Consider the following 25,237-nt stretch of genomic DNA (forward strand, 5'->3'; position numbering starts at 1 on the left):
ATAATCCCACAACGTCCTTGTAGTCCTCCCAAGTTGCCCCTTCTTCCAGAAGTCAGAAACTTCCCTTTCTTCCCCAAGGTCCAGCCCAAGCTCTCTGTTCAGCCAGGCTGGCCTTCTTTCCTGCTGGCTTATCTTTCGGCACATGGAGATGCCCTCCTCCTGTGCCTTGTGCCTTTAAGATTTCATTATTGAAGAATATCCAATGTTCCCTGATTCCTTTGCCCTTCAGGACTGCCTCCCAAGTGACTATGTTGCTAAGCATATGTTAACCAAGGAAAAAATGGCATTTCAGATCACAGAAATTCAGATACCCACATTATCATGAAATATGAGTCTCTGAGTTATCTGACCTGGAAATTGGCAGAATCCCCAAAAAATGGGGAGGGGGAGTAGTTTATTTGCCATCCAGAAGGCTTATTCTTTCATCTCTTGTGCATACCATCTACAGAGAATTAATGTTTGTAAGAGGCTGAAAGTTATGAATCAAGCTTGGTATATAATTATTTTTCTTCATCTGTTATCTGCAAAGTATCCAGCTGCCTTGGTTGAGTCTTTCCATTCAGCACCTTCAGGAGACTACCCTGAGTACAAAGGAAATGTGGCTTAAAGGCCAGACAGGAGAAAAAAATGTCAATAAGCTATTCTTTATGCTTTTCCGTGATGTCTCAGAGTGTTATCAGAAGCCAAGGACTTCAGGGATAGATGTCCCAGACAGAGGCACCATGGAGGAGGGGGAAACTGACTCATACTCCTTGCCGGGCATCTAAAGCACTAAAGAAAACTACATACTGAAACCTGAATAATTTCCGAAGATGCAGCAGTGATTCTGGCCTCCATGGTTTAGGAAACCCAGTCACAGTTACGCTCCAAAAGACAGCTCCAAATGCTGCTAAAAGAGTTTATTAAAGACCATACTAACAGTTCTCATAACAATGGCACGTACAATGATTCAAAATCATGACAAATAGCATGGAGTTTTGAAGAGCATTATTACATCATGGACAAGAACAAAGCAGATGTGCTGTCTCAGAACTCTACAAGCAGGCCCATGAAATACAGGAGTCACATCATACAGCTACACAAGTGTCAGAGAAAATAGAAAGAAAAAAAAAAAAAAAAGTCATTCAATATGCAGTCCTTGAATTTATTGACAGTATTACAGTACTTTATGGGCAAGGACTGGCTTGTTCCAGCTGCACTTTCCAGAGCACAAGGGCAGCTGGAAAAGCAAAAATATCCCCAATAAAAACCCTCCAACAAACATGCCTCAGGTGCAATCACCACTCCAGACCTTCCTTCTTGCGAATTTTCAGTCAGAAATTCTGACCTCCCTGCAATTACTTTGCTCAGGACAGTGTTTTGTTTTTTAAGAAAACAAAAGCAGGACGCTTCTTTAAGACAGTGCAAAAATATTTCAATGGTATTGTCAATGGTATTATAAGATTAATGACAATCAGCATGGGTCAATCACAGCACGGCCAACAGCATCTCCAAGATCAGAAGCGAATGGACGTGCTGCCCCTTGACCAGCACTCCAGACTGAGGGCTTGCAGAGGGGAGGTGTGCTCCTCTCTTCCAAGCAAGCCGTCATTTCTGGGTTCATAGTGAGGAATGGTCTTAGCTACTCCAGGGTAATAAAATGCTACAGAAAGCCTGCGATATTAAATTATCCAATCCTCTGTCAAACACTAACAAAAGAATATTGAAGTGGAAAAAGCACATAGCAGCCATGTGATTCGCCATGGCTCTAACTCTACGATTCTAACGCTGATCCCTTCCCGACCGTGTCGGTCACGGCAGCCCGAGCGTGCCTTACGGAGCTGAGCAGCTTACAGCACCCCCACGGCCATCAGGGACTCCCAGCAGCACGTGGGGATTTGTACTCTCCGAGACACACCAGCTAATTACAGTGGCAGGGCAGCTGCAGCCTGCTCCTGGTGTGCTGCCTTTGCAGCTTTTGGCTACGACATCTCAGGCCCCACCCCGGGCTCGTGGCCCTGGTCTTGCCCGCGCTCACAGCAGCACATCCGTGGACATACATTCATTCGGTGTGCATCTTCAGAGCCATCTGCAACCTCTTTTTTAAGCAGATGTTGAGGTGTCTGTATATCACGTTGGCATAATCTGTGTCAGAAGATCCCCAGGCAGCTCCACAGTACGTGAATTCAATGAGAGATAACTGTGCTTTGTCAACCCCTCCAAATCATCTCCTCCCAATTTCCACACAGTTGTGTGTTTGCATCGTAGTGTGATTATGCAGAACCTTTTTAATGCCTGCCAAATTCAGAGGATAAAATCACAGTGCTGCATATCAACAAAACCCAGCAACTCCAGCCTCCAATATAAAATAATTTATATACACAAAGCAGAATTTACATGTTAAATAAGAAGAGATTGTCTCATTCTCTACGGTGTCTTACCCAGCTACTAAAAAATAAATAATTCACATCAGATTGATGGATTTGTTTCCTATACAGCACACGTGCGCTATCGGAGCTGACAAAGACAACATGAAAAAAACCTTTTGCAATTAATAAAAGAGAATTGTTGAACACTTGCACATATTGGCACAAGGCAGAAGAGGAAAGGGAACATTACACAGCTCAGCTCAGGTGCCTTCCTCTGTGGAGCGGGACTCAGATTTCAGCTTCACAAATTCCTTGGCAACTTCATCATTGGTTCTCTGAGAGAGAATCCTCAGGATTGTGAGTCCAGTCTCATCCATGTGAATCCTGCGCCCGAGGGGGCACCAGCAAGCACAGCTTCCTTTGTCTGCTATATCTCGGAGCTGCATCACTGCTATCCCCAGAACCCGGTCCTCCCGGGCAAAGCAGTAATCCTTCACACAGACTTGGAGCTCGTAGGCATCGGGGCCATCTTCATTCCCCAGGATGCTGGAAAACACACACAAGTTCATTTACAGTGTCTCGAGTGCAAAACAAAGGTGCCAGCAGCTGACTGGAGGGCTCTGGTAAGTCACAGAAAACTCCTTTCTACAGAAAACCCTGGTCAGAAAGAGAGAAGTAAAACCTACAGCATGTGGGCATTTTTTCCGATTTACAGCAGATAAAGTAAACCTGGTTACTCAAGAAGAAAAAATGAACGACCCCTTTCAAGCTGCCTTTGCAACTTGCGTGTGTGTGTTAAACTGTGAAATGAGAGGAGCGGGAAACATTAAAGCCATGCTAATAGATTTTCAACTCAGATGACTTTAAACATTTCTGCTTCTGCTAAGGGTTGCTTCATTTCAGAATTACTATTTTAATTAGATGAAGTCTTTGTTAAAGATTCAGGACCTTCCATTAATGCAAAAGCTAATAAAAAAAATCCCCAGCCCTTCTGATGTTTCTAAAATTAAAAGAATAAAAGGAACAATATCTCTTCACTTAGAGGGAGCCTGCCTTTCCTCACAGAACAGAACAATTATATGAACACTCCCTTCTCCCCCAGACATTTACAGCCTTTTGCTGGTCAGTTCTGCTCATCTCATTTTTATATGTACAGCTGAGAGAGCTCAAGCCTGCAGCTCCCTCTGTTAAGCCTCCCAAGAAGGAATATGTCCTTATAATAATGAAAGAAAATGAAATAAGGAGAGATCAATACTCAATGCTGAGAAACACTGCAATTTTAGCAGAGCAACTTACTACCAATTCCAAGGGCTGTATCCTTGGAAACAAGTTCCAAAAGCATGTCCTACAGGTCAAGTTGGGATAAAAACGCACATTAAGAAATAAATAAACTTTTATCCTCAACTCTACCAATAAAAAATACAAAATTCATTAAAATGACAGAGCACAGTAAAATACGTTCACAGGACACACAGAGTATTTCAGAAAGAAGCCGAAGGACACTGCTGGTATAGAACAGACCTCAGCAACCCACCCGCAGCAAAAACTTCCATAATCCAGCTTTTCTGCAAAGACACCAAAGACAGGACCAAGCTACTGGTTCATGTACTCTTCTGGGCCCTGAGCAGGCTGTCTGGGGACACTGGAAAACCCTAACTGTCCTCTGCATCTGCACTTGCCACACCAGATACCCAGGATATTTTTCACACTTACAAATGAAAGGTTTCGTTGTATTTTGGAGCCCAGTTGTTGCTCTTCGACTTGGTTGTGAACTTCCTCTTCTTGTCACTCTGGTGGGGCCCAATCATGGTGATTTCAACAAATGGACGGAACATGCCAGATGTCTGCCATTTCAGGTCGTTGGCTGCCACAACTGGAAGAGAGAGTCACAACCTTGTTTACAGTAAATACTCATTTGAGCTCATTGCTCTGGACATCCTTCAACTCTGCTCTGCTTTCAGTTTCTTGTTTCTAACCTGAAACATGACAGTGTCACAACACACATGAGCAGGACTTTTTTGTAATGCAAGGATTTGCTTTTTTGATCTAGTTTAAGTTCTGTGAAGGGAATTTAATGTTTGGGACAGCATGTAGCTTCTGCCATATGGATTGTCAAGAAATAAGCCCAAGAAAACAGGCACTCCTGCAGCTCCAGGCAGGTTGCCCTGACAGTTCCATGCTTACATCATCATTATGTGTGGGATAAGAAAAAAAAGGGGCATTTTGGAGGCCAATATTTAGGTATCTGTTGAAAAGGGAAAATGGGACTGCAGGTAAGACAAACAAAGCTGTGGGTGGTTCCAGGATCCAGACTTACTAGCTTTTAATTCTCATTCTATCTCAGGTCACTGCAGGGAACAGACTGAAGCAGAGGAAATAGCTCTGAAAATCAGCTTTTGCACTTCCATATAGATTTAACCAGAAGAGAGGCCTGAAGAACTGTTTACATAAATCTTCAGAGGAAACTAAAGTAGTTAAGTATGCTGTATTCAAGCGAAGGAGATGAAGGAGGAAAAGGAACCCTGGGATGAATCACTGCTTTGGTTATTTTCAGAGTGGCTGTTCAGGGACCAACATGGCCTTCAGGACGGGGGAGAGGAGCCTCTGAACTCTCAGTGGCTCTGTGATGTCCGGGTGCACACTGAGCAGTTTCGCAAGATCAGCCTGCCCTGTTCTCTGCAACACAGACTAAACTGTGGCGCCTGGCGAGAGCCATCATCTGATTTCTGTTTACTTGCATAAATCGCTGCCAATAAACAACCGGGCTGTGCACTGCCATGTCACTGGCTGCACAAGCTCATTTGCTGTTTCTCTTCGTGTCCCTGATGTGAAACAGGGAAAACAATTCTGGCCTGAGATCCCACGAGCTAACACAGAAACATCCTGACTGCCAGCTGGAGATTTGCCCCAGCGAGCCTGAGCAGCAGCATGTCATTTGCCATACCTTTCACCGTGACCTTGTGCTCCCCAGTTCCTGGGTGGGTGTACAGGTCAATCTGGATGGACACTTCTCCCACGGGATCATCAACACCAGAGCCTGTGGGAAGAAAATCAACACCCCCCGCCACGCACACATGGATTACTTGTTATTGGCGTAAGTCTTTATGGCCTCAGGAAGACAATGTGGTGTTTTCACAGCACACCTCCCAGAGCCAGCTTCTCAGTCAGCACTGAGAATGTCACGGTAGTGCAAGATAACATCAGGCTCACATGCCCAACACACATAAACACCAGCACTTCTTCCACTCCACTCAAGACTGCATCCTATTGAGGACACCAGTGAGGATTTTAAAAGAATTTAAAAGACCTAATGCTCAACAGTGGACCTTCACAGGGAGCAAGAATTTTTCAGAGGTTCCTGCCAAGCTGCTGTGTGTACATGCAGGCATTCCAGTGATGGGCATTGGCATTCTTGTCTGCTCAGGGAAGAAGGGAGGACAAAAAACTCAACAACAACAGAAAAAGGAGGAGAGGACATCACACAACAGAGGAAATTTAGGGGAAAAAAAAAGATATAGGTATTAGTGATTTGCACAGAGCCATAGTGCAGTCTCACCCTCCAAGAACCTTTCTGCATGTTGTACATCACTTAAAAGTTGTCATCTTGACTGCCTATCTGCTTCCCTTTGGAGCACGATGAGAACCCCCCTTCTTTGTTGTGCATCAAAAATGTTGAGAGAGAAGCACTCACAATTTGCATACTTATTTCCCTTTATCAATTAGCCATGGAGAAAACAAGATGTAACTTCAGAAAGGAAAGACAGTATGTTGGTATCAGAGGGAGCTTTCATGAACCTTACAATTCATATATTATGACTTTTTTCAACTTTTTAACTGTTAATCACAATTATCATCATGTAGTATATGGAAATGACATTTTTCTGGGTAATACAATTAAGATGTCACGTAAATTACAGAAAATGACTGCTGTGCAAAATGAAGATCAAGTTTTGATAAGAGAGTGAGATTGATTTGACTTTCTCTTTGATAACTGCCTGACCTCAGTTTGACAATTAGCAATGCTGTTGTAATCGAGATACTTAGAGGGTAATTGAGTACCTATGAACAGCATTTTTTTTGTCAAATCTGAGGGTAAGATATATTACTAAGTGAAAAACTGGTCTGTTTGAAATTCTAGATAAGGAGCTTGAAGGATATCATTAAACAAACATTTTGAGTAGACTGATCTAACAAGTTAACTTCCACAAGAATGGTCTGCAGGCAGCAAAACCACTCATTTAAAAACCAAGAGATTGAGAGCCATGACACTGTGCAATTCTCTGAGGCAAATTACATGCCACAGAACTGTAGGCAGTGAAAGTCACATTAATATACAAGTATCTGAGCAACCAAAACACAACCTCAAATTATTACCTCAGGGTAGGTTCTCATTCTTGACCTTTAGGCTGTAACAAATATAATCTTGAAGGTACTGTTTCCTCCCTGGTTAGAAGTGCAATGCTGCTTTTTTTTCTGTATATAAGCACAGAGCTTTAAAATTGGTAGGCTTAATTATTGACCTGACCCATTTGATGGTGTGGATCTGTCACTTACACTGTTGGCATTTTCCACAGAAACAAACAGAATTACCAACAGTATGGCCACAATCCACAGAAACATTAGCCAACAAACACTCAGGTCTTCACTTTATTGATCCTTAGTGTAATTAATCGGTTATAAAGGAGATGCTGATGCCTCAGAAGAATGGGAGCAGAATCATTCCATTACCTTTGAAGAAGACAAAATTTACACTACAGTTTTTCCTGCCTTCATTCTTGTCTTTCTATACAAAAATCTTGTTCTATGAACTGAAAATTTCAGAGACAAAAAAGCAATCTGAAGACAGCCAACAAAAAAATATTCTGAGCATGTACAACTGTGTGCATACACATACTTGTACATTTAGTGACAAGCAGATTTAATTCTTGACATGAAGGCCTCATTGGTATTGCAATACTGAAAGGTGAAACTGCAGAACTGAGCTCGTGCAATGGGTTATAGATGTGTTTCACCTGATATAAGAAAAAGACTTTGGACAGCAAAAAATAAATTAAGAGATGAAACACTGCAAGACTTAATATATAGGGGTCTCCAGAGCATCCAGACCTTTAGCTAACCCTGCTTCAAGCCAGATGGTTCAAGCTTGGCCATAGCCTTGAGTGCGTATCAGACATTCCCATGTATTACAGTAGCCCTTCTCAGCAGACCACACACATGCAAGTTCAGGACTTGAAACACACACCCCATGGTAAAGGGTAGGGAACAAGTCTGCAGCTTCTTCCAAAACCCAGTCCATTTTCAAGACAACTTTCACATCCCATGAATAAATCTCAAGCTTGGGAACAGGCTCTCAGGCAAGGTACAGACTTCCAAACCACACCACTTGTGGCTCAGTCTGTGGGATGCAAGCATTCGGTGGAAGTTCACTTCTACAAGGGAACTACAGGGAACAGGACTCTGGAAAAGGTTTCTGAGCATGGGCAAGATGACTTCAAAAGCAAGGCAGTTGGGTAATGTTGTTATGGTAACAACATTAATCTTGAACATACCCTTATCAGGAAGAACGTCCTCATTAGTGGTAAACCTTATACCTTTCCCATCATGCACTGAGACATGAATTCAAAAGGCAAGAAAGCAAGCAGGATAAAGAGAGAAGAGTATGAATTACAACACAATTAGCAATGTCACTTAAACACAAGGCAAATATTCTAGCTCTTAACAGACAAAATATCCTCCTAGATCTTCTGCACCCGGCTTTGGAGAGCAAGGCTGTCTGCAAGTAAGGCATAGTCTGGGTTAAAACAGAACAGAATTTGTGCTGGCATAACTGAACTGCAGCCCTGATCCTGCAGAGCAAACATTTAGCAGCAATAGAAGTAGTGCAATAGAAGTCTACTCAGTAATGAAATGAAAGCAGTAGGTACTTCACAAACTGGAAGGTGCAACCACTGAGCACAGAAGTAAGAGAAGCAAACAGCATTTAAATGATTCTGCATGAAGCCATGTCCTCCCATGAGCTCATGGGACTTATGCAAAGGGAAACCTCAATCACAGAGCTCTGGTAAGCAGATGTCAGCTGTAAACAGTGGTGCTGCCCCTTCTGTCCCTTCAACCTGTGTGCAGCTCTCCAAACCCATATACCAGCCGTGGTTAATAAGAAGGGTAAGAAAATATCCTTCTTTAGCCCCAGTCCTGGGAGAGAGTCACAGAATCACACAATATGCTGAGTTGGAAGTGACCCACAAGAGACATTGAGTCCAGCTCCTGGCCCTGCACAGGACCACCCCAAGAGTCACACCTTGTACCTGAGAGCATTGTTCAAACAGTTCTTGAACTGTCAGGCTGGTGCAGTGACCACTTCCCTGGGGAGCCTGTTCAGTGCCCAACCACCGTCTGGGTGAAGAACCTTTTCCTACTATCCAACCTAACCCTCCCCTGACACAACTTCAGGCCGTTCCCTCAGGTCCTGTCACTGGTCACCACAGAGAAGAGATCATAGTCATGCCTTTCTCAGAGATATCCTAGCACTGATTCTGCAGATATTAGGTGGCATAGCTCAGATCTTTTGTTCCACAAACAGGGTCCAAAATTCTCAAACCTACTAACATACAAGATGCTGATTTGTACCAGTGGCCTACCATGCCCAGTGTTCCCCACAGTGCCTTAGACTAAGTCACAAAGAAATGTCATCAGTCAGCTATGAGATTTAATTGATGATCTCACAACGTGTGCATATTATGCCCTAACGCCAGAGCTTCATTCTTTCTAAGCTTCTTAAAAAATACATAAATACCCAGGCACCCACTTCTGTGGGAGCCCTGTATATTTCTGCTTCTGAGAGATAATGACAATGTTCCATTATCTTTGTGTTTCTGCTAAATACTTGCCCTCAGCGAAGCTTTACAGCCAAATCATGCATTGCATGAAGCTGCTTTTTCATATCAGCTTTGAATTTGTCAGTTTTGTGACTTCAGTGGAGCACTTTCTTTCTGTAGTTTTAAGTACTCCTGACTGTAGCATGGACTGCAGAACATCAGTGCTGCCACACTTCCTTGTATCTTAGTTCATCATGACAGTTTAACAGGATCCACACAAAAAACTAGCGTCAGTTCATGGTTTGGATATATAACGGGAAATATGTGCACAGAACAGCAAAGACTGTAAGCACTCAAGTGTGCACTCAAGTTCCCCGTTAAAAAGTGGTTTGCGTAAGTGATGGCAACAGCCAGGTTCCTGGAGTCCCTAGTGGATGTAGCAGTCTTTGACCCGTCTGGCCACTGGATGTCATTGTTGCTCTGCTGGGACCCAGTGACAGGACCATTCTCTCAAAGGTACTGATTTTTTATTTAATTTCAGTGTCTTAATGCAGTATGTTTCAACATAAGGAAGACTAGACTGTGCTGCTAAAGGCAGGGATCATAGAATCACAGAACCATCACAGTTGGAAGAGACCTGCAAGGTCATCTAGTCCAACTGTCAACCTAGCACCATCAAAATCATCCCTAAACTATGTCCCCAAATGCCACATCCAGACACCTCTTATACACTTCCAGAGATGGTGACTCCACCACCTCCCTGGGCAATTTATTCCAGTGTCTAGCCACCTTTTCAATGAAAAAATAAATTCTACTATCTAACCTGAACCTCCCCTGGCACAACTTCAGGCCATTTCCTCTCATCCTTTCACTTGAGACATGGCAAAAAACACTAACTTGCACCTCACTACAACCTCCTTTCAGGCAGTTTCAGATCCCCTCTGAGGCTCCTCTTCTGATGATTCAACCATCCAAAACTAAACCAAACTTTTCTCTCTAGAAACAAACCTTGTTTTGTTCACGAAATCTCTGAACTTTCCACACTGCTAGGGGAATGCCAGTATCAAGCAGCCTCATTGGCACACAAGGGAAAGTGTGCAAATGGAGTGCTTTCCCCTTGATCCTGGGGCTCGGAGTGATGGCATGCTGGCAGAGTTAGTACAGTATGTGGGGTCGCCAGCTCTCTTAGGCTTGGAAGGAGTAAAAGAAAAAGGATTCCATGCAAACAGATGGCAGAAGGACATGCCCATGGAGTTGTATAACTTTGCATCTGGGATGAAGTAGCTTAATGGCAAGGCTTTTAATTAAACAGCCTGAAAACTTAAAAATACCAGTTTTGGTTTAGACCCAACCCCTAACAGCATCTGTCTCCTCTTACTGCAAATAGTGAGATTCACAGTCAGCCAGTGAAGGTCCTTGACTAGAGACCAAATTTTTTCAGTACAATAATATGGAGATGTTCACATGAAAGAGATGAAATTAACTGTTTATCCCTCCAAAATCAATGAAACAGCACTACTGAGCCATAAGGCTTCTCAGAGAGTCACCAAACACTTTGGTGACCCATCCCAGCAGCTTATTAATATGTTGTGGTGATCTGTAATCATCTAGCTCCCACATACCCTGTACTGGCTTGCAGACAAAACAGTGTATTTGTTGCTCTCCTGAGAGATTTCTCCCTTTACAGGAAGCCTGTAGCTCCATAACTCATCAAATTGCTGTCACTCAGCCTTAGTCAGGGCCACATGGGCTGTGCCAGCAGCTGGTCTGTGACCCAGGCACAGGCCACACACGTTAACCACTGGTTTCTGCAGTGGTGTCTTGCTGAAATGGTACCTCACACCACTGTGCAAATCTCAGTACAGTAACTTCAAATTTCACTTAAGCCACCCACCCACATTAATTCATGAAACGTGACTGTTAAGTGAGGATTGCAGAGAAAAAAAGACCACAAACACCCCAAGCCTTATGTTTCACAGAGTTCTGCTCTCTCAAAATGTAGTCAATAGAGTGGGAAATAACCCCCTTTCCCTCCTTTCCAGTTTCAAAAGCTCTGAACTGTCACGCTTTCAGAAATGTTACTGCCAAAAGCACTCTACAAACTGGCAGTACCAGGGAGAGAAATTATGAACAGATCCAAGAGCTCCATTGAACTCTGCCAATACAAAAGAGTCTTACCCTGAGCTGTCTGAGATTGGACAAACGTTTTGATGAGAGTGTCCGTGGTCTGAGTGTAGAGGGAGAGAGCATATCGAAGTGACTGCAGGTCTGGGCTCTTCTCCAAGAAGGTTTTCTTCAGACCATTGCCACCAGCATGGAAATATTGCTGAGAGTGAAAAGAAATGGGAAAGGTACTGAGCAAGAATTGCAACCAGCAACCAACAGGTATGTGCAATTGTATGTACGGATAGGAAACAGCTGGAAAAATTCACAAAACAGCTTCTGTACTGGAAACCCAGCCCTAATACCAGCTGACACCAACTGCTCATGGCATTCCTGTTCCAAAGCACTTAAATATGAATATGCTGACTCCCAGCATACCAGTCCCCTGAACCTCTTCAGGTGTAGACAAACATGGCAGTATTCCCTTAGAGCCTTTATCACTGTGGCAGTAGGGACAGACTCCTGCCACCTCCTAAACCAGGACAGGCACTGTCCTCCCAAAACGGATTTGAAGATGGAGTTAGAGAACAGCAGAGACAGAAATGGAATCACTTACTTTGATTGTATCCAGTGCCAGGTCCAGGACAGCACACTGCTTTGGAGTGAGGCTCCTGGTTTCTTCTCTCACCATATGATCCTGCAAACAACCATTGTATTTGACATGAGCATGCTGTCAGAGGCTAAAGGAAAAGGAGTCCCCAGTATCATAATTTTCTCTGGATTCACGCTGTATCTATGTGGTGACAGCATTAATTCAGCTGTTCGAGTAATGTTTAATGGAGTCTCTCAGAATCATTTATTACAGCTTAACTTGAAAATAAACTAATTTTCTCTCTTTCTTGCAGGCACAGAAGACATAAATAAGGAAAGAACTGGACAAAGGTAAGTGACAATTTAAAATCACAGTTTGTCTCTCAAGAAAACCCAAACAGAAGTCTGCCTGCCACCACTGTCATTCTAGAGCAGCCACAACAAAACTCTCCAAATACCGCCTTAATCAAGGAATTCTGAGGACCAGACATTAGTCAAAGTCGTTTTATGTCATTTATGGATTTTTTTAACTCTTCCAACTACAAAGGTCACTAATTCATTCCATCATTTGCGTAAAAGAAGAAAAACAAAAGAAAACACGTTTGCTAAAAGAAGACATTGTTCCCATTGAGACCCACCAACTCTAATAGCAAAAAGCCAGGAATCACTTGAGAAAGAATTCCCTTTCCTGCAGTGGAAGCACATTCCTGTTAGACTCCTGCCTGACTACAGGGATGTGCCATCCTTTGTCATTTCACTAAGCTCTTTCTCTCTGATGCTTAGTCTGGGTCTCAGGGGAAAACAGCGTATTTTAGAAGTCAAAGCTTTGCACAAACACATATTCTAACTGAGCTGCTGAAGGTCAGGCCAGTTGACTTCAGGTTGGGTCCTAAAGCATTCATTAAAAAGCTGCAGGCCAATCAGGCAAAGGCTGTTTATCCCTACTCTAAACATGTCACAGCCCCCCTAGACACTTTCCAGGAGACATGCCTGCTAAATTGCCTCTGCGTAAAACACACCTAGTGTGTGGCATCATGTGCATGTTTCACAGGGACAGACCTGCTGGCTATTTTGCAGCTTGCTGATTCTTCACACTGCCTGGTGCTGTCCCCATCCATTATCCATTGCAATCCATCTCCTGCCTGACAGAGACAGGACTCTCTGCAGTCTAGGGGCAGCACAAGGCGTTTGCTACACTTCTCACAGACATCTAGCCATCAACTTTACACAGTGCAGCCTTGAACTCCACAGCAGATGCCTCTCAAGTTGTCAAGTTTCTCAGACAAGTTCACACCCTGCTTTCTTGAGTAGCAGAGATGTGCCTCGACACGCCTCTTCCCCCACACAGGATGTCCCTGGTCTGGGGACTGTGTGCAGGGGCACAGTACTTGGTGAGCTGCAGCGTGTCTTCTGTTGTGATATGCTGTCCTGAGGGAAGCAATAGCCCTCCTCCCTCTTCTTTGTGAGCTGGGGGTAATTCTGTTGAAGATGATGTGGCTTCACACTTCAGTACACAGACACTTCAGCACACAGAGGGTAAAGCATTCTTTTCTCTGTCTGACAGTCAGATTAAGTGCAAAATCAGCCAGAGCCCAGGGCCATGTTCATGGGAGAGGCCAATTTAGTCAGGATAGCTGTGTTCCCGAGGCAGAGCAACTTTCACATCTGCTAAAATGACTTTCTAGGCCTGCTTGCCAGATTCCCCAAACTGCCACAGAAACCAGGTGGTCAACATTTTTCTCTCAAACACCTACAGAGCTTTTCAGCCCCCTGAGCGGTCACTCCACCTGTGCCCATGCTGTCAATGCACAGCAACACATCACTGCTTTCTCCGAGTTTCCCAGTGTCAGTTTCTTCAACACATTATGTAAAAATAACCCAGAGACTGGACTGGTAATATTTGCACCTACTCAGAGAGGAGCCCACGACTGCCATTCCTGTGCATACCTGCCCTCTGCAAATCCCACGCTGTTCCTATAAAGAACTGTACACGTGCTACCTTGCACTTCCCAGACTGCCAGCCAGCAGCAAGAAACAAACATTTACATCAAATAATTATGCAAGTTCAAGCAGAAGAAGTAAAAAAAAAAAACAAAACAAAAACTAACCAAACCAACCCAACAAACTTTTCATGATCTCTCAGACTCATCCTTGTGTTCTCCATAGGTATTCTCAGAAGAAACTCTGTGGTCAGAGTTTCTGGCTGTTTACTCTGGGGGCAGCACAAGGGAGAGGAGGCAGCTGCTCCCTGCACCAGTTGCTGGCTATTAAGCAAACTGAACAGAAAGAGTTTGATAGTAAGTGGGAGGCAGGTATGTGGCACCAAGGAGCCAGATTTATGGTTGGTTTTCTGAGCATTTTAAAATACACTGTGAAATTGATTTGTCATCAGGATGAGAGCCTGTGCTTGTCAGGTCTGTCAATCTCAGTTTTCAGCTGAGTTATCTGATTCACTAGGGCTCTGTTCTCCCTGGTCTATTTAAGACCAATAAAGCTTAAAATCCATCCCATAATTTTCCCAGGTTTTTAGTGGAACTGCAAAATGCAGAGGAGGAGGGCTCTGAAGAACCATGCCTTCCTTCCCTGTTAGCTTGTATGTGCCTGCAAAAACAAAAGGACAAAAACTGTAATATCCACACTTCTTACAGGGACTCAAACAATTTACACTCTTGTAACACTCCTATTCTTCTGGAAATTTTTGGACACAGTGCCATTTCCCTTATGGTCTCCAAAATTCCGGTGCTTTCACACTTGAGCACGACGGTCTTGCCACATAAAAAATCCTGTGCACCTGTATTGCTGCTGTTCTATAGGTGGATATGCAAATAAAGACCTGAACACACACCGGGGCTTGCCTGATTTGCATGATTATGTGCATTTCTAAAATTGCAGTCCAGAGTCACCAAAGCTAAGCTCTACAGTAACGGCACTGAAGATAGGCTGCTGCTGAGGGACGGCATTCACCTGACCAGTGCAAATGGAAACCAGCAAAGCTTCCAAAACATTCTCAGCAGAATGTGCCCTGTACATGCTCAGAAATTGCAGTAATGAGAAAATATGGAACAAGTAAAAGATAACAATGAATTTCAGTGGCCATGCCCAAGAATGCAAGCAAACCACAGGAACTCACAGACTGTCCTTGTGACCTGGGGGAAGAAACAGCAAATTCAGAGCTCTGCCCTCAGACACCAGGAGTACATGTAAAAGGCAGGGATGGCTTCTCTTCCTCCACTTGATGAGTCCTTGCTGATGTTTTTGCAAGGAAAAGGGGAAATTCACAGGAAACAGGAGTCACATTTGGATGCTGCGGTTCTGCTGCCACTCTCCCAGGCTGGCTACAAAGCTCCTTTCTCCCCATTTTTCCCATGGAAGTGACACACAGCATTGCAAGCACAGGAAGCAGGGAAGGAAACAATCCTCATGAGCCACCATGTCACCAGGGATAACAGCCTGACTGTGGTACTGCATAAGGCCATCACTCAGCACAAGTGACAGCTTGGGAGCCACACTTGGAGTTTATGCTAGGTGACTATTAACTGCTATTTTACAGCCTCAAAATGTAGCTGGAGAACAGGAGCATGTCTAATGACACACCTGCATGCCATGATCACTTGCTAGGACTGCTAATAAGCACTGCCTTAAATGAGCTGTGTACTGGCCACATAAGCGTGTATGGAAAACGTATCTGGTGGGCAAGGGACATAGGTATATGAAGACAGCTGTATTAAGTATGCAATACAAACTCAAAAATCAACAGGAAGGGACAAATCCATTTTGAAACGGCACTAGTCACTTAGAATAATGTCCTTTGCACTGGGGAGATTTCCTTGATCACGCTCTGAGACAGAGTTCAGGTCCAGCTCCATCTCCCTCACAGCAGACTGTGCACTGTGACACTTCAGATTTAGACCTCCTCCTCCTCCTGCACCATACCTGTCTTGTAACACAAGACCAACCACAGCACAGTGCAATCTGAGTGCTGTAAGGCATCACTATTTTCATACCATTGCTGTCGTGATCAGTGAATTAGTGTTTGATTCGCTTATGATGAGGTGGCGTGCACTTCATAATGCTCATGTCATGCACTGTCACGTCATGCACTGTCAAAACACATCAACAGAGCCTTCATGCTAAATGCCAGCTTGCCTGTGAAGGGAGCCCACGCAGAAGGAATTTACAGACACAGGCTCTCTTCCATAAGCAACAGTTATTTTTGTAACAGTCCATGTAATTCATCCATATCTAGCACAAGTGTCTTTCCAACCATTAGGGACTCCCTTTTATAAATGGGGATACGGAGGAGCTGGCCAGATATTGAGGAGTCTACTTTTTTTCATTTTAAATCGATGTACCAGGCTTATCACCATGTATACAGAAGAGAAAAACTACACTGATGATTAAACCCACAATAAGATTTAATCTTAAGTACTATGCTAATGTTAGTAGAATGCATTTAAAAGCACATTTAATGCATTTAAAGGCATTTCTCTACAAATGCATTCAGCAACAAACCACTGCAAGCACAAGACATGCTATGCACTACCACACTTCCATGCTTACACACAGGGACATTAACACAAGCCATGCAGGACAATACCTTCAACTTTGACAAGTGTCCCAGTTCCTTAGCAGCACTGAAAATCAACTGTGTGCCCTATGGTTGCAAAAGTTAGAAAAGAAAGGAGGGGGGAAAAAAAAGGTTATAAACAAAGCTCACATATTTCTTCTTTGAGCAAGTCAAGTCAGTTCACAGCAACTTTACATAACCACCCCAAGGCCAGGTACAACAACTGGACTCCTTGCCAGTTTATTACCTAGTATAAACACTGGCATTTCTGTGGATACTACATCAAGAGCTACTTCAGAGCACAATGTCTTGCTAACCAGTTCGCTCTTGCTTACAGCAGCCACTCACACAGGATGAACCTTCAAATGGATTGCACAGGCTTGGGGTACAGGCCATCTCCAAACACTCCTTTAGATTTCACGTCTAAATACACATGAAGACAGCAAAGACTGGCCAAAGCAAAAGATCACACAACCCCAAGATGATGAGAATCCCTCTACAGAGGCTCAGTCATCAGGGTGGGGGTAAGCACAGATCAGATCAGAAACAAAACTGGCCCTCAGCTGTTTAGGCCTGAGAGATTGCCAGTCCAGTGAATACTACAGCATTGCCTTCAAATGTCCTAGAGCTTGGTCAATGGCTCTTCTCCCCCATTGTGCCTTCCTGAAGCTGTATAACCAATGAAGAAACATAAAGGGAAGATGAACTCCCGTGACAGGAAATCTTGCTTCAAGTCACTTCACCACTCTCATTGTAAAAAAGTCTTCCTTTTATCTAGCCTAAATCTACCCTCTTCTGGTTTAAAAGCATGCTAGCTACATACCTATGTACCAATTGGTTATTTAGGCATTTGGAAAATAAATTTTACACATAAAATGTGTTTCAACCAAATCAGGTTGCTCAGAGTCCCATCTAACCTGGCCTTGAATATTTCTAGGGATGGGGCGTCTTGTATGAGGACTGTTGGTTTCACAAACTAAACGTCTCCAGTAAATCCAATTCTTCCTCCCTCTTCTTTACTATCCTTTCTTATCTTAGCAGTCTTTAACCCTCCCACTTCACCACAGCAGCCATGACCACTCCCCACCCCAAAATACCTCAAACTGTAATGAAGCAAGATGTAAACCCACAATTATTACACTGCCCTTTGCCCCTGCCTATGTCACTCAGCTTTCCTTTGCTGCCTTCTCTGGTATTTGTTCATTTGTTCCCTGACTATTTGTTCATAGCCAGCCTTGAACTGGCTACTGCTGCAAAGATCACTGCTGAAATAACTCTTTTTTTTAAGGATTAAAATGAACATCAGCCCCTCTAAAAGTCTGCCCTCAGCATAAAGTCTCTTTATACCTGTTGCTTGGGGTAGCAGAAGAAAAACAAGCAGTTTATAGATACAACACTGGAAAACCTGAGACTTGCTCTAGGGCAACTGGACACTCTCTGCCCATTAGAACAGCAGCCTAGAACTGAATTTTTAAGGTGAGGGGGCCTTTTCTTTAGTTTTTCCAGCTTTGGAAATTTATTCAAGCTGAAAAGCTGTGACCTGAAACCACAGATCACCTCTTGACTTTCTCTACTTGTAACCACCAGCTAACCCTCACTGTTTCTCAGCCTTTTATGTTTGCTGAATACAAACTGACACAGAATGAACATTATTGATTTTGTAGCTAAACAGAAGCTCTTGATAAATGATTAAATTCACAACTTTTGGCAGGGGTGGAGGGGAAAGTGCAGGCAGCACAATGAATCCACAAAGGAAAGCTTCTGAAATGAGACTGAGAGCTTAACCTGTTGTCAGTTTCCAATGGGTAGTGTTGAAGAGTACAGCTCTCTAATCTGAAAGAGCACAAATTTCCATGTGTTTCCAGCAAGGAGGGTTGAACATGACTGCACACCAGCAGCAACAGAGAGATTTCAATGTGGGCCATGCCAAATAACCCACCAGAATAAAGGGTTTCACCAGCCTCTGTTACCCAATGGATGTGCCTGCTGTTCTGTATGATTTGCCATGAAATTTTGTTGACTTACAGATCTTAAAATTTAAGGGTTTTCAGTCTATTGACCAAGCAGGAAACAAAAACCAAAACATTTTTATACCCAGAATTTTGAAAAAGGGAGTAGTCCCAAAACACGGTAATATCAACATTTCTTAATTCAGTATTTTCAGCATTCACTGGACACTTTTTTATGTATACATTTGAACAACATTAACCAGCCCAGGCATGTAGTCTTGCTGTCTCAGGCTTCTAAGGAGGGCAGGTCAGTAACACTGAGCAATACCCAGTGACTGGATACGCTCCGTGGAACAAAGCTGCTCAGATAACTCCCAGTTCTTGCATGCTAAGAAAATCCTCATCCATCAGTGACAATCTCTGTCAATGCATCTGCAAGGAGAGATTATTTTGCTGTTACACTGAGTTTGTCATCAATGCTGGTAACATCTAATGAAAATCTGGACAGCTCCCCTGCCAAATGGCATTCTTGTAAACAAGATGCCATACTCCTCAGAAAAGTTATTTATGCATGGAAAACATACCACAAAGCTCTACAGACAGCACTTATTCCAGTTGTGCCAGGGAGTGAAAACAACTAAACTTAAATTATCAGGTAGTTTTGAGAAAAGCTGCCCACAATGGAATTGATTAAAATGTCAAGGATAGAATATGAGGACAAATTAAATTCTTATCATGAATCATGCCTAGCTCTGTGGCAAACGCAGCTGGAAAGGGGATGGTCCTTCATGCTGGTTTTTCTGGCTCTTCCCGTAATACTAGTTTTACTTTCCTAAACCCCTTAGAAACAAGAAACACACCTATAGTCCACAACACAGAGATTTTCAATTCCTTGTTAATGGTCTGATGCTTTTTTGTCCCTTCAGTGAAAGCATTTAGAGAAGGATCATCAGCTGACTGAAGTCTAATTGTTGGAAGCCAACAGAACTGCACTGATTTATACTCCAAGTGACTCAAATCCTTAAAGCTTAACTGTCCCACTGCTCAGCTGACAAAGTTAGGAAACAAAAGCCTGCTGCAAGTTTTTTGGATTCCAATCCTTTTTTGGAAACCATATTATTAGCGATGCTTATTTTTCTGAGACATAACAGTGAAAGGAAGTTTCATCTGGTATTGTACATTCTTTTCCCATATTTTTTTAGTTCCTATGTTCAATAACAATGAGATCTGATAATTTAACTTAGCATTTAAGTTCATTTAAAAAACTCAGTCATATCTGGTAATGTTTGTTAGCACACATAAAAATAAAACTATTTTTTAGTTGTTGTGGTGTATTAAACCACAAAAATTGACAAAATAGGCTTAAAAGTGGGATGAAAAGAGGAAAATAATTACTTGTCAGTACAGAGAACTAGGCACATATGCAGTTCACAGACCATAATTTTATTCAACTCTAAGAAAGTTTTTTCTCCTCATCACAGAGGCAGCCTTGAACTTTTCTGCTCCAAGCTAGCACAAGGAAGAGGATTCATTTAAACTAACAGAAGTTAAGAAAGGTTTCAGAAAACCTTTTGAAGCCACACTCTCCTCCACCACAGAGTAGGTCTGGAGCAGCACAGGCAGATGAGCCTGAAAAACAGTCTGGAAGTCACATGCAAATTCTGTCCTCAGCTTGAAGAAAATTTAGTTCTTATCCTGTTCTCATTTAGTGAAGAGAAGTCTGACAAGTAGAAAAAAAGCACAGCAGAAGCAAGCACAAACAGAACCTTATGTGAATGGCTGCAGTGTACTGTGTGAAATAAATAAAGGAGAGACTCTAGAGGAATCACCTGGGTGTAAAGTGAGCACCTCTTCTCTCACCTGACTAGTCACTGATGGCACGGTACAGTTTCATCCTAAGCAGCAGAGAAAGAGATGGATAACTAAACTGTTAATATCCCCACGTGTTGTGCACTGAACCCCAAAGTAAGGATTCCCAGAGTGTATATCCACTTAGCCATGATAGAAGGTGTTTAATTACATGCTGGATCTTAAAATTAGTGAGGTGTGAATTACTTAATGAGTTACTGGAGATCACATTGCTGCTAATCTCACAAGCCACAGGCAGAGAGTGCTCAGAGAAGTTGAAGTCACCCATCTGAAAGTCATGAAGGACCAGCAGCTCAGGTCCTCAGAGTGGGAGGTTGTGAAATTGCCCTGTCCCCACTGGATTCCTCACAGAGTTAACACTTTCTCACCTGAGCTCCACACAGCAGAATCTTCCAGAAGCTAATTTAAGTGGAATTGTTAAGTCTGGAGAGAGGCATTTAAGCACTATGCAGTGGCAGGGCCACACAAGTGACAGGCGAGGCAAACTGCAGTGTGATGGGAACCTTCTACCCAAGTATGCTTTCCATGCTCTCCATCAAAAAAAAGACTTCTGCACCTCCAACAATTTCGCAGAAAGAAGAGAAAATATTTCATAAAAGAGATTCTTTTCTGCCGTGAATATCCTCTACTTCTTAAGGGCTGCACATGAATTTTAGGACAGAAATTCCCATCAGTGGTCGTTCAAACGCGGAGAGGCACCACCAGGGCTTTCTGTTCCTGAGGGCTGGGAGGAAAGCGTGTTACAGTGTCTGAGGCTATTTGTGTCTGATGTGCTTTCAAAAGAAAAGAAAAACGCAAGAAAATAAAAAGCCAAATTAGATAAGAGCTGCTTGGCACAGAAGTAGAATACCAAAGAGAAAGTACTGCTTCTGTCCATGCTGGCAACCTTGTTCTGCCTTGCCCTGCTGGCCTTCACTGCTGGGAACGATGAAAATCTGGTGGTGACAGAATAAACTGCTATGCCCCAGAGAACAGTGGAAGCAGCTCTTCGTCCTTGCAGCTCATCCAGCCTCACCACAGGTTCCCTGCTCAAGGACTGCAGACAAGGCCATTTTAATCATTGCATTGTTCCTAACTGTCCTTCTGGAACAGCAACTCTTTTCCAGTTTAGACTAGTTCAGCCTCCTTGCTACCATACAACTAATTAGACACCAAGAAATCCAGCTATGAGTATTTTGCATTATCTCAGACAAGTGAGTATGTGCTTCAATTTGCTTCATAATTTGAAACTGAGATGATGGCAACAAGAAACTATGAAAAAAACTTGAAATGGCTTATAGCAACATCCTGCAGGCTGCAAGAATTGGCTGATCACAGTTATTGCCTCTTTCACGATACAAGTACTGAATCACTCTCCTACTCTGCCTTTGAAATCCAAAACTAGCAAGCATAAAGCTCAAGCAGCTCCTCCCTAGTTCTCTCTAAGGCCCTTGATCTCACTGATTCCATTCCAAATGGGTCATGTTAATGCTGCTCCTACATGATGATTTTAGCACCTGTCCCCAAAGACTCCTTTTTAAAAGCAATTCAACCAAGACAAAGAAATTTTGTCTTCCTAAATTTATTTTCTTTTTCTTCTTTATGAATCACAAAGGCAACTAGAAATGATTATTCCAAATCTGAGCTCAGAGAAAGCAGTCTTTAGCAAATTATGCCTCACGGTAATTTTATGGTTGTAGGTATGACAGCACACTTCCTCTCAACGGTTTTATTTCAAGTCATCATCATCAACGCCAGGGACAAAGGGCCCTCCCTCTCAGAGCAAGAAACACCTAGAGCAGAAGGCAGGTTTGAATCACTTCCCTGGACACTGCAACCCAGGAAGCCCAGTCCAAATATGTGAGGGAACTGCTGAATAGTGAAAACCACTATTGTTCTACTCACCACTGGGAAAAAAGTAAGGCTACATAAATGAGCTACAGACCGCAAGTTTACTCTTAACAGCAAGAAGAAAAGAAGTTTTGGATCATCTGCAAATAATGAGGTTACAGACCAAACTTCACACTGCCTCCAACGGAGTGTCATCCCCCAGAGCAGCTGGGCATGCATGACTGACATTTAATCAGTTTCTGTGGTTTCTCAAAACTGGAGAAGAGTTAATCTTCCATTGTTAAAAGCATCACTACATTCATGACACAGATTCATCCAGCATGTCCACACAGCTGAACAATTATACAAAACCCTGCCTTTGAGGGAAAACTATCTGGACACGCTTCCAACTCCCCAGCATCACAAAGAGAGAAATCCTGCCAGCCAATGCTGGTGTTAAAGACTTCTGGGAGGGTTAAATTGGGGGATGGGTGATTAAAAATCATGCTCAAATTAACCATGTCTAATTGTGAGAGAGGCACTCTGGCTAATAAATAATCAGGCAAAAGTGGCTACAGATCATGACCTAAGCCCATGAAGCCTACCTGTTCCATAATCCCCCCCACACACAGAGCTCTCCTGAGAGGATTGCAAAGCCCTAATCAGTGCAAACTGATACACTGGACAGAAATTCCTTTTGGATCATGGATTTTGAATTGTGGTTTTTTTTCTAGAGCGTGCTCTGTATCTTGCAACCCTACCATAAATAGAGATGCTCTCTTTCTTTACCAAGTTTATGTCTTACCAGACATGTTTTTCCATCCTCAGGCAGGCTACAAGCAGACAATTTTACCTGTATGGATGACTCACTAGGTCAGGGGGATGAGTTACACAGGCAATGGCAACACTTTCTGGTATGAGTCAGGAAGGAGAAAATGCTTTACCGTATGGTCTGTAAGAGGAGGCAGCACAATCAGCTTCTCCATGGTGTTCATTACCACCCTCCAGAGCTCTTTCAGCACCCGTTTCAACACTGTCTTTTCACACACAGTCGCAAACAATGTCAGGCTGCAGGGAGAGAGCAAGAACTGAGTAAGTACAGCGAGCACAATATGCAATGAAAGAAAAGGAGCTGCATATGGAAGATTCAGTGCCCTATCCAAAGCAGTTTGTCATAACAATTGCTTTAAGGGTAAAAATCTTCCCTTTTCGTAAAGCAGAGCCTGTGTTCACCCTTGCAGTTCTAGCACTAAAAACACTGGCGAAAATGGATGATTGACATTTCTGACCCAAATAATTTCTATATATTGACCTGGGGATTACAGAAGTTATCGCTTGGTGATAGGTGGTTGGGAATAATATATATAATCCAAGTAAGTGCAGGTACCATTGAACAGGATCCCTTTAAGATGTGTCTAGTTTACAGATTATATAGAAAAAAACTACAAATATAGAATAATTGGTTTTAAGCTTCAAGGGGTTACTATAATGATTTTTGATGGATACCTAAATTAATACTTCCCAGAGTGCTATGCAGAAATTCCTGCACAGCTTCTGATAGCTGCTGAAGTATCTAAATCTTTCACCTCTAAAATCACCCCAAAGTATTTCTTGGACAACTCCATATTTTGTTGTGATTGCATTCACCAATCACCTGCCATGTGTTCATCTGCTTTAACACAAAGAGCTTTATCTCCCTAGCTTTTCTTCCTTTTTCATTGTCCAGGCTATGAAAAAGGCCAAGAACTGTTAGAACCTCCTTTGAAACATTTGTTGAACTTCGGGATTTACCAACCACACTGTGAGAGCTACAGAACAGGAACTCTGTGGCCAGCAGCACTCAGACAGCTGACTCTTCTCCATTATGCACCATCTTCTCCCAACCTCCCTTCTTCCCACAGCTGGTTAGACAGTAAATGAACAAAACCAAACAGGGACAAGACTGATGTGGGTGGGATGCAGGAAGCATTAAAAAATGCTCTCCTTCTGTAAAGGAGGAAAGAAAATAAACCAGACATGCATTATCATAATCAAATTACTCGCTCCACAGCTGGATGGCAAGCCTGTAGCATACAAAGCTCTCGGTGGTACAAAGGAATCTGGCTTTTCAGGATTCATGACGGCATGCATGGAAGATGATCAAATGAGAAGGCTCCTAGATGTAATGACTGCTGCAGAGTCACTTAGTACACAGTGACCCAAGAGCAAGATGGGATAATCAACACTAAGTGCAACCAACCCCCCTATATTTTAAACTTGTAAAGCTTCACATCTCTTGCAGCATTTATTATGAAAATTGCTGGCCATTCCTTACTAAATTAAGAACTGATGTAAAGCAGCATTAAGTTTAACTACTACAAGGATTAAAAACCATTTCTGTTTGCAGTTCAAGACTTGACTTACAAAAATTATGTCCAGTAGCCACATTTAGCTGTCCCTGTCCAGCTGAATCATGCTGCATGGTATTAATGCAATGGTTAATTAAAGCAATGGATCAACCCTGGGGACATTCCATGGTTCAGAAGCTTATTTGCTAGTCAGAACAGCAGCAGGTATGACTAGAACACACATTTGACACGACTGTGATACTGAGTAGAATATGTACATAAGCAGTACATAAGCACTGTTTGCAATATGCTTGCAAATTGTCTACAGTAAAATCTCTACAGGACAAAAACCCACAGCTAGAAAATTCAGAATTTCAGTCTTTTTCACTGCTTGATCAGCAGTGTGTTTTGCTGATTGCTATAATTACTGAAGGTAGATGAAGAACTGTGAGTGTGCTTTGGCTCTGAATGAAGGCTAAAGAGCCTATTCATGGCTTGTGAGAGGCAGATAAGGGAAGAAAAGGTATTAATTCATCTTGAAAATTTGGAGACTGAAAATCTCAGTAACAATTCAAGAACAGAGAGCTATTTTCCCCTCTGCCTCATTCTTGTTCCAATCCAATGAACCGTATGTATAGCATATATTTGAACACTCCCTTACTTTCCATCCAGGAAGTCCATCAGTGGTCTCAGGACATTATCTGCATCTTGTGCAACTGTGTTTCTGGCATTAGCAGCAGAATTTGCTGTCCCTTTCACTTGACAGAGGATATCAGACATTTGCTTGACACACTCATCAATCCGAGTCTGAAAGCTGCACAGATAGGAGAGAGGCAAAACCCAAGATTATTAGTGGCAG

The 25,237-nt window shown here is 42.9% G+C and overlaps 1 protein-coding gene across 7 annotated transcripts in view; it reads right to left on the minus strand.

The window, feature by feature from the left end:
- Window positions 1-884: 884 nt before the first annotated feature.
- UNC13B (unc-13 homolog B) overlaps window positions 885-25,237 on the minus strand; it is a 206,101-nt gene continuing 181,748 nt past the window's right edge. For 4 of the 7 annotated variants that reach the window (XM_032095621.1, XM_032095619.1, XM_032095618.1 and 1 more), the window contains 9 exons: window positions 25,040-25,192; window positions 22,996-23,119; window positions 16,455-16,511; window positions 11,883-11,963; window positions 11,342-11,489; window positions 7,898-7,954; window positions 5,293-5,385; window positions 4,062-4,221; window positions 885-2,894 (listed from right to left, as the gene is read on the minus strand). In XM_032095621.1, the coding sequence (XP_031951512.1) occupies window positions 2,609-2,894; window positions 4,062-4,221; window positions 5,293-5,385; window positions 7,898-7,954; window positions 11,342-11,489; window positions 11,883-11,963; window positions 16,455-16,511; window positions 22,996-23,119; window positions 25,040-25,192 (1,159 nt within the window). In that variant the 3' untranslated portion in view covers window positions 885-2,608. The remainder of the gene's footprint in view (window positions 2,895-4,061; window positions 4,222-5,292; window positions 5,386-7,897; window positions 7,955-11,341; window positions 11,490-11,882; window positions 11,964-16,454; window positions 16,512-22,995; window positions 23,120-25,039; window positions 25,193-25,237) is intronic. The other 3 variants (XM_032095623.1, XM_032095622.1, XM_032095617.1) reach the window with 1 other exon arrangement.

The sequence above is a fragment of the Corvus moneduloides genome, chromosome Z, assembly GCF_009650955.1.
Source record: "Corvus moneduloides isolate bCorMon1 chromosome Z, bCorMon1.pri, whole genome shotgun sequence".
In the NCBI taxonomy this organism is placed as follows: domain Eukaryota; kingdom Metazoa; phylum Chordata; class Aves; order Passeriformes; family Corvidae; genus Corvus; species Corvus moneduloides.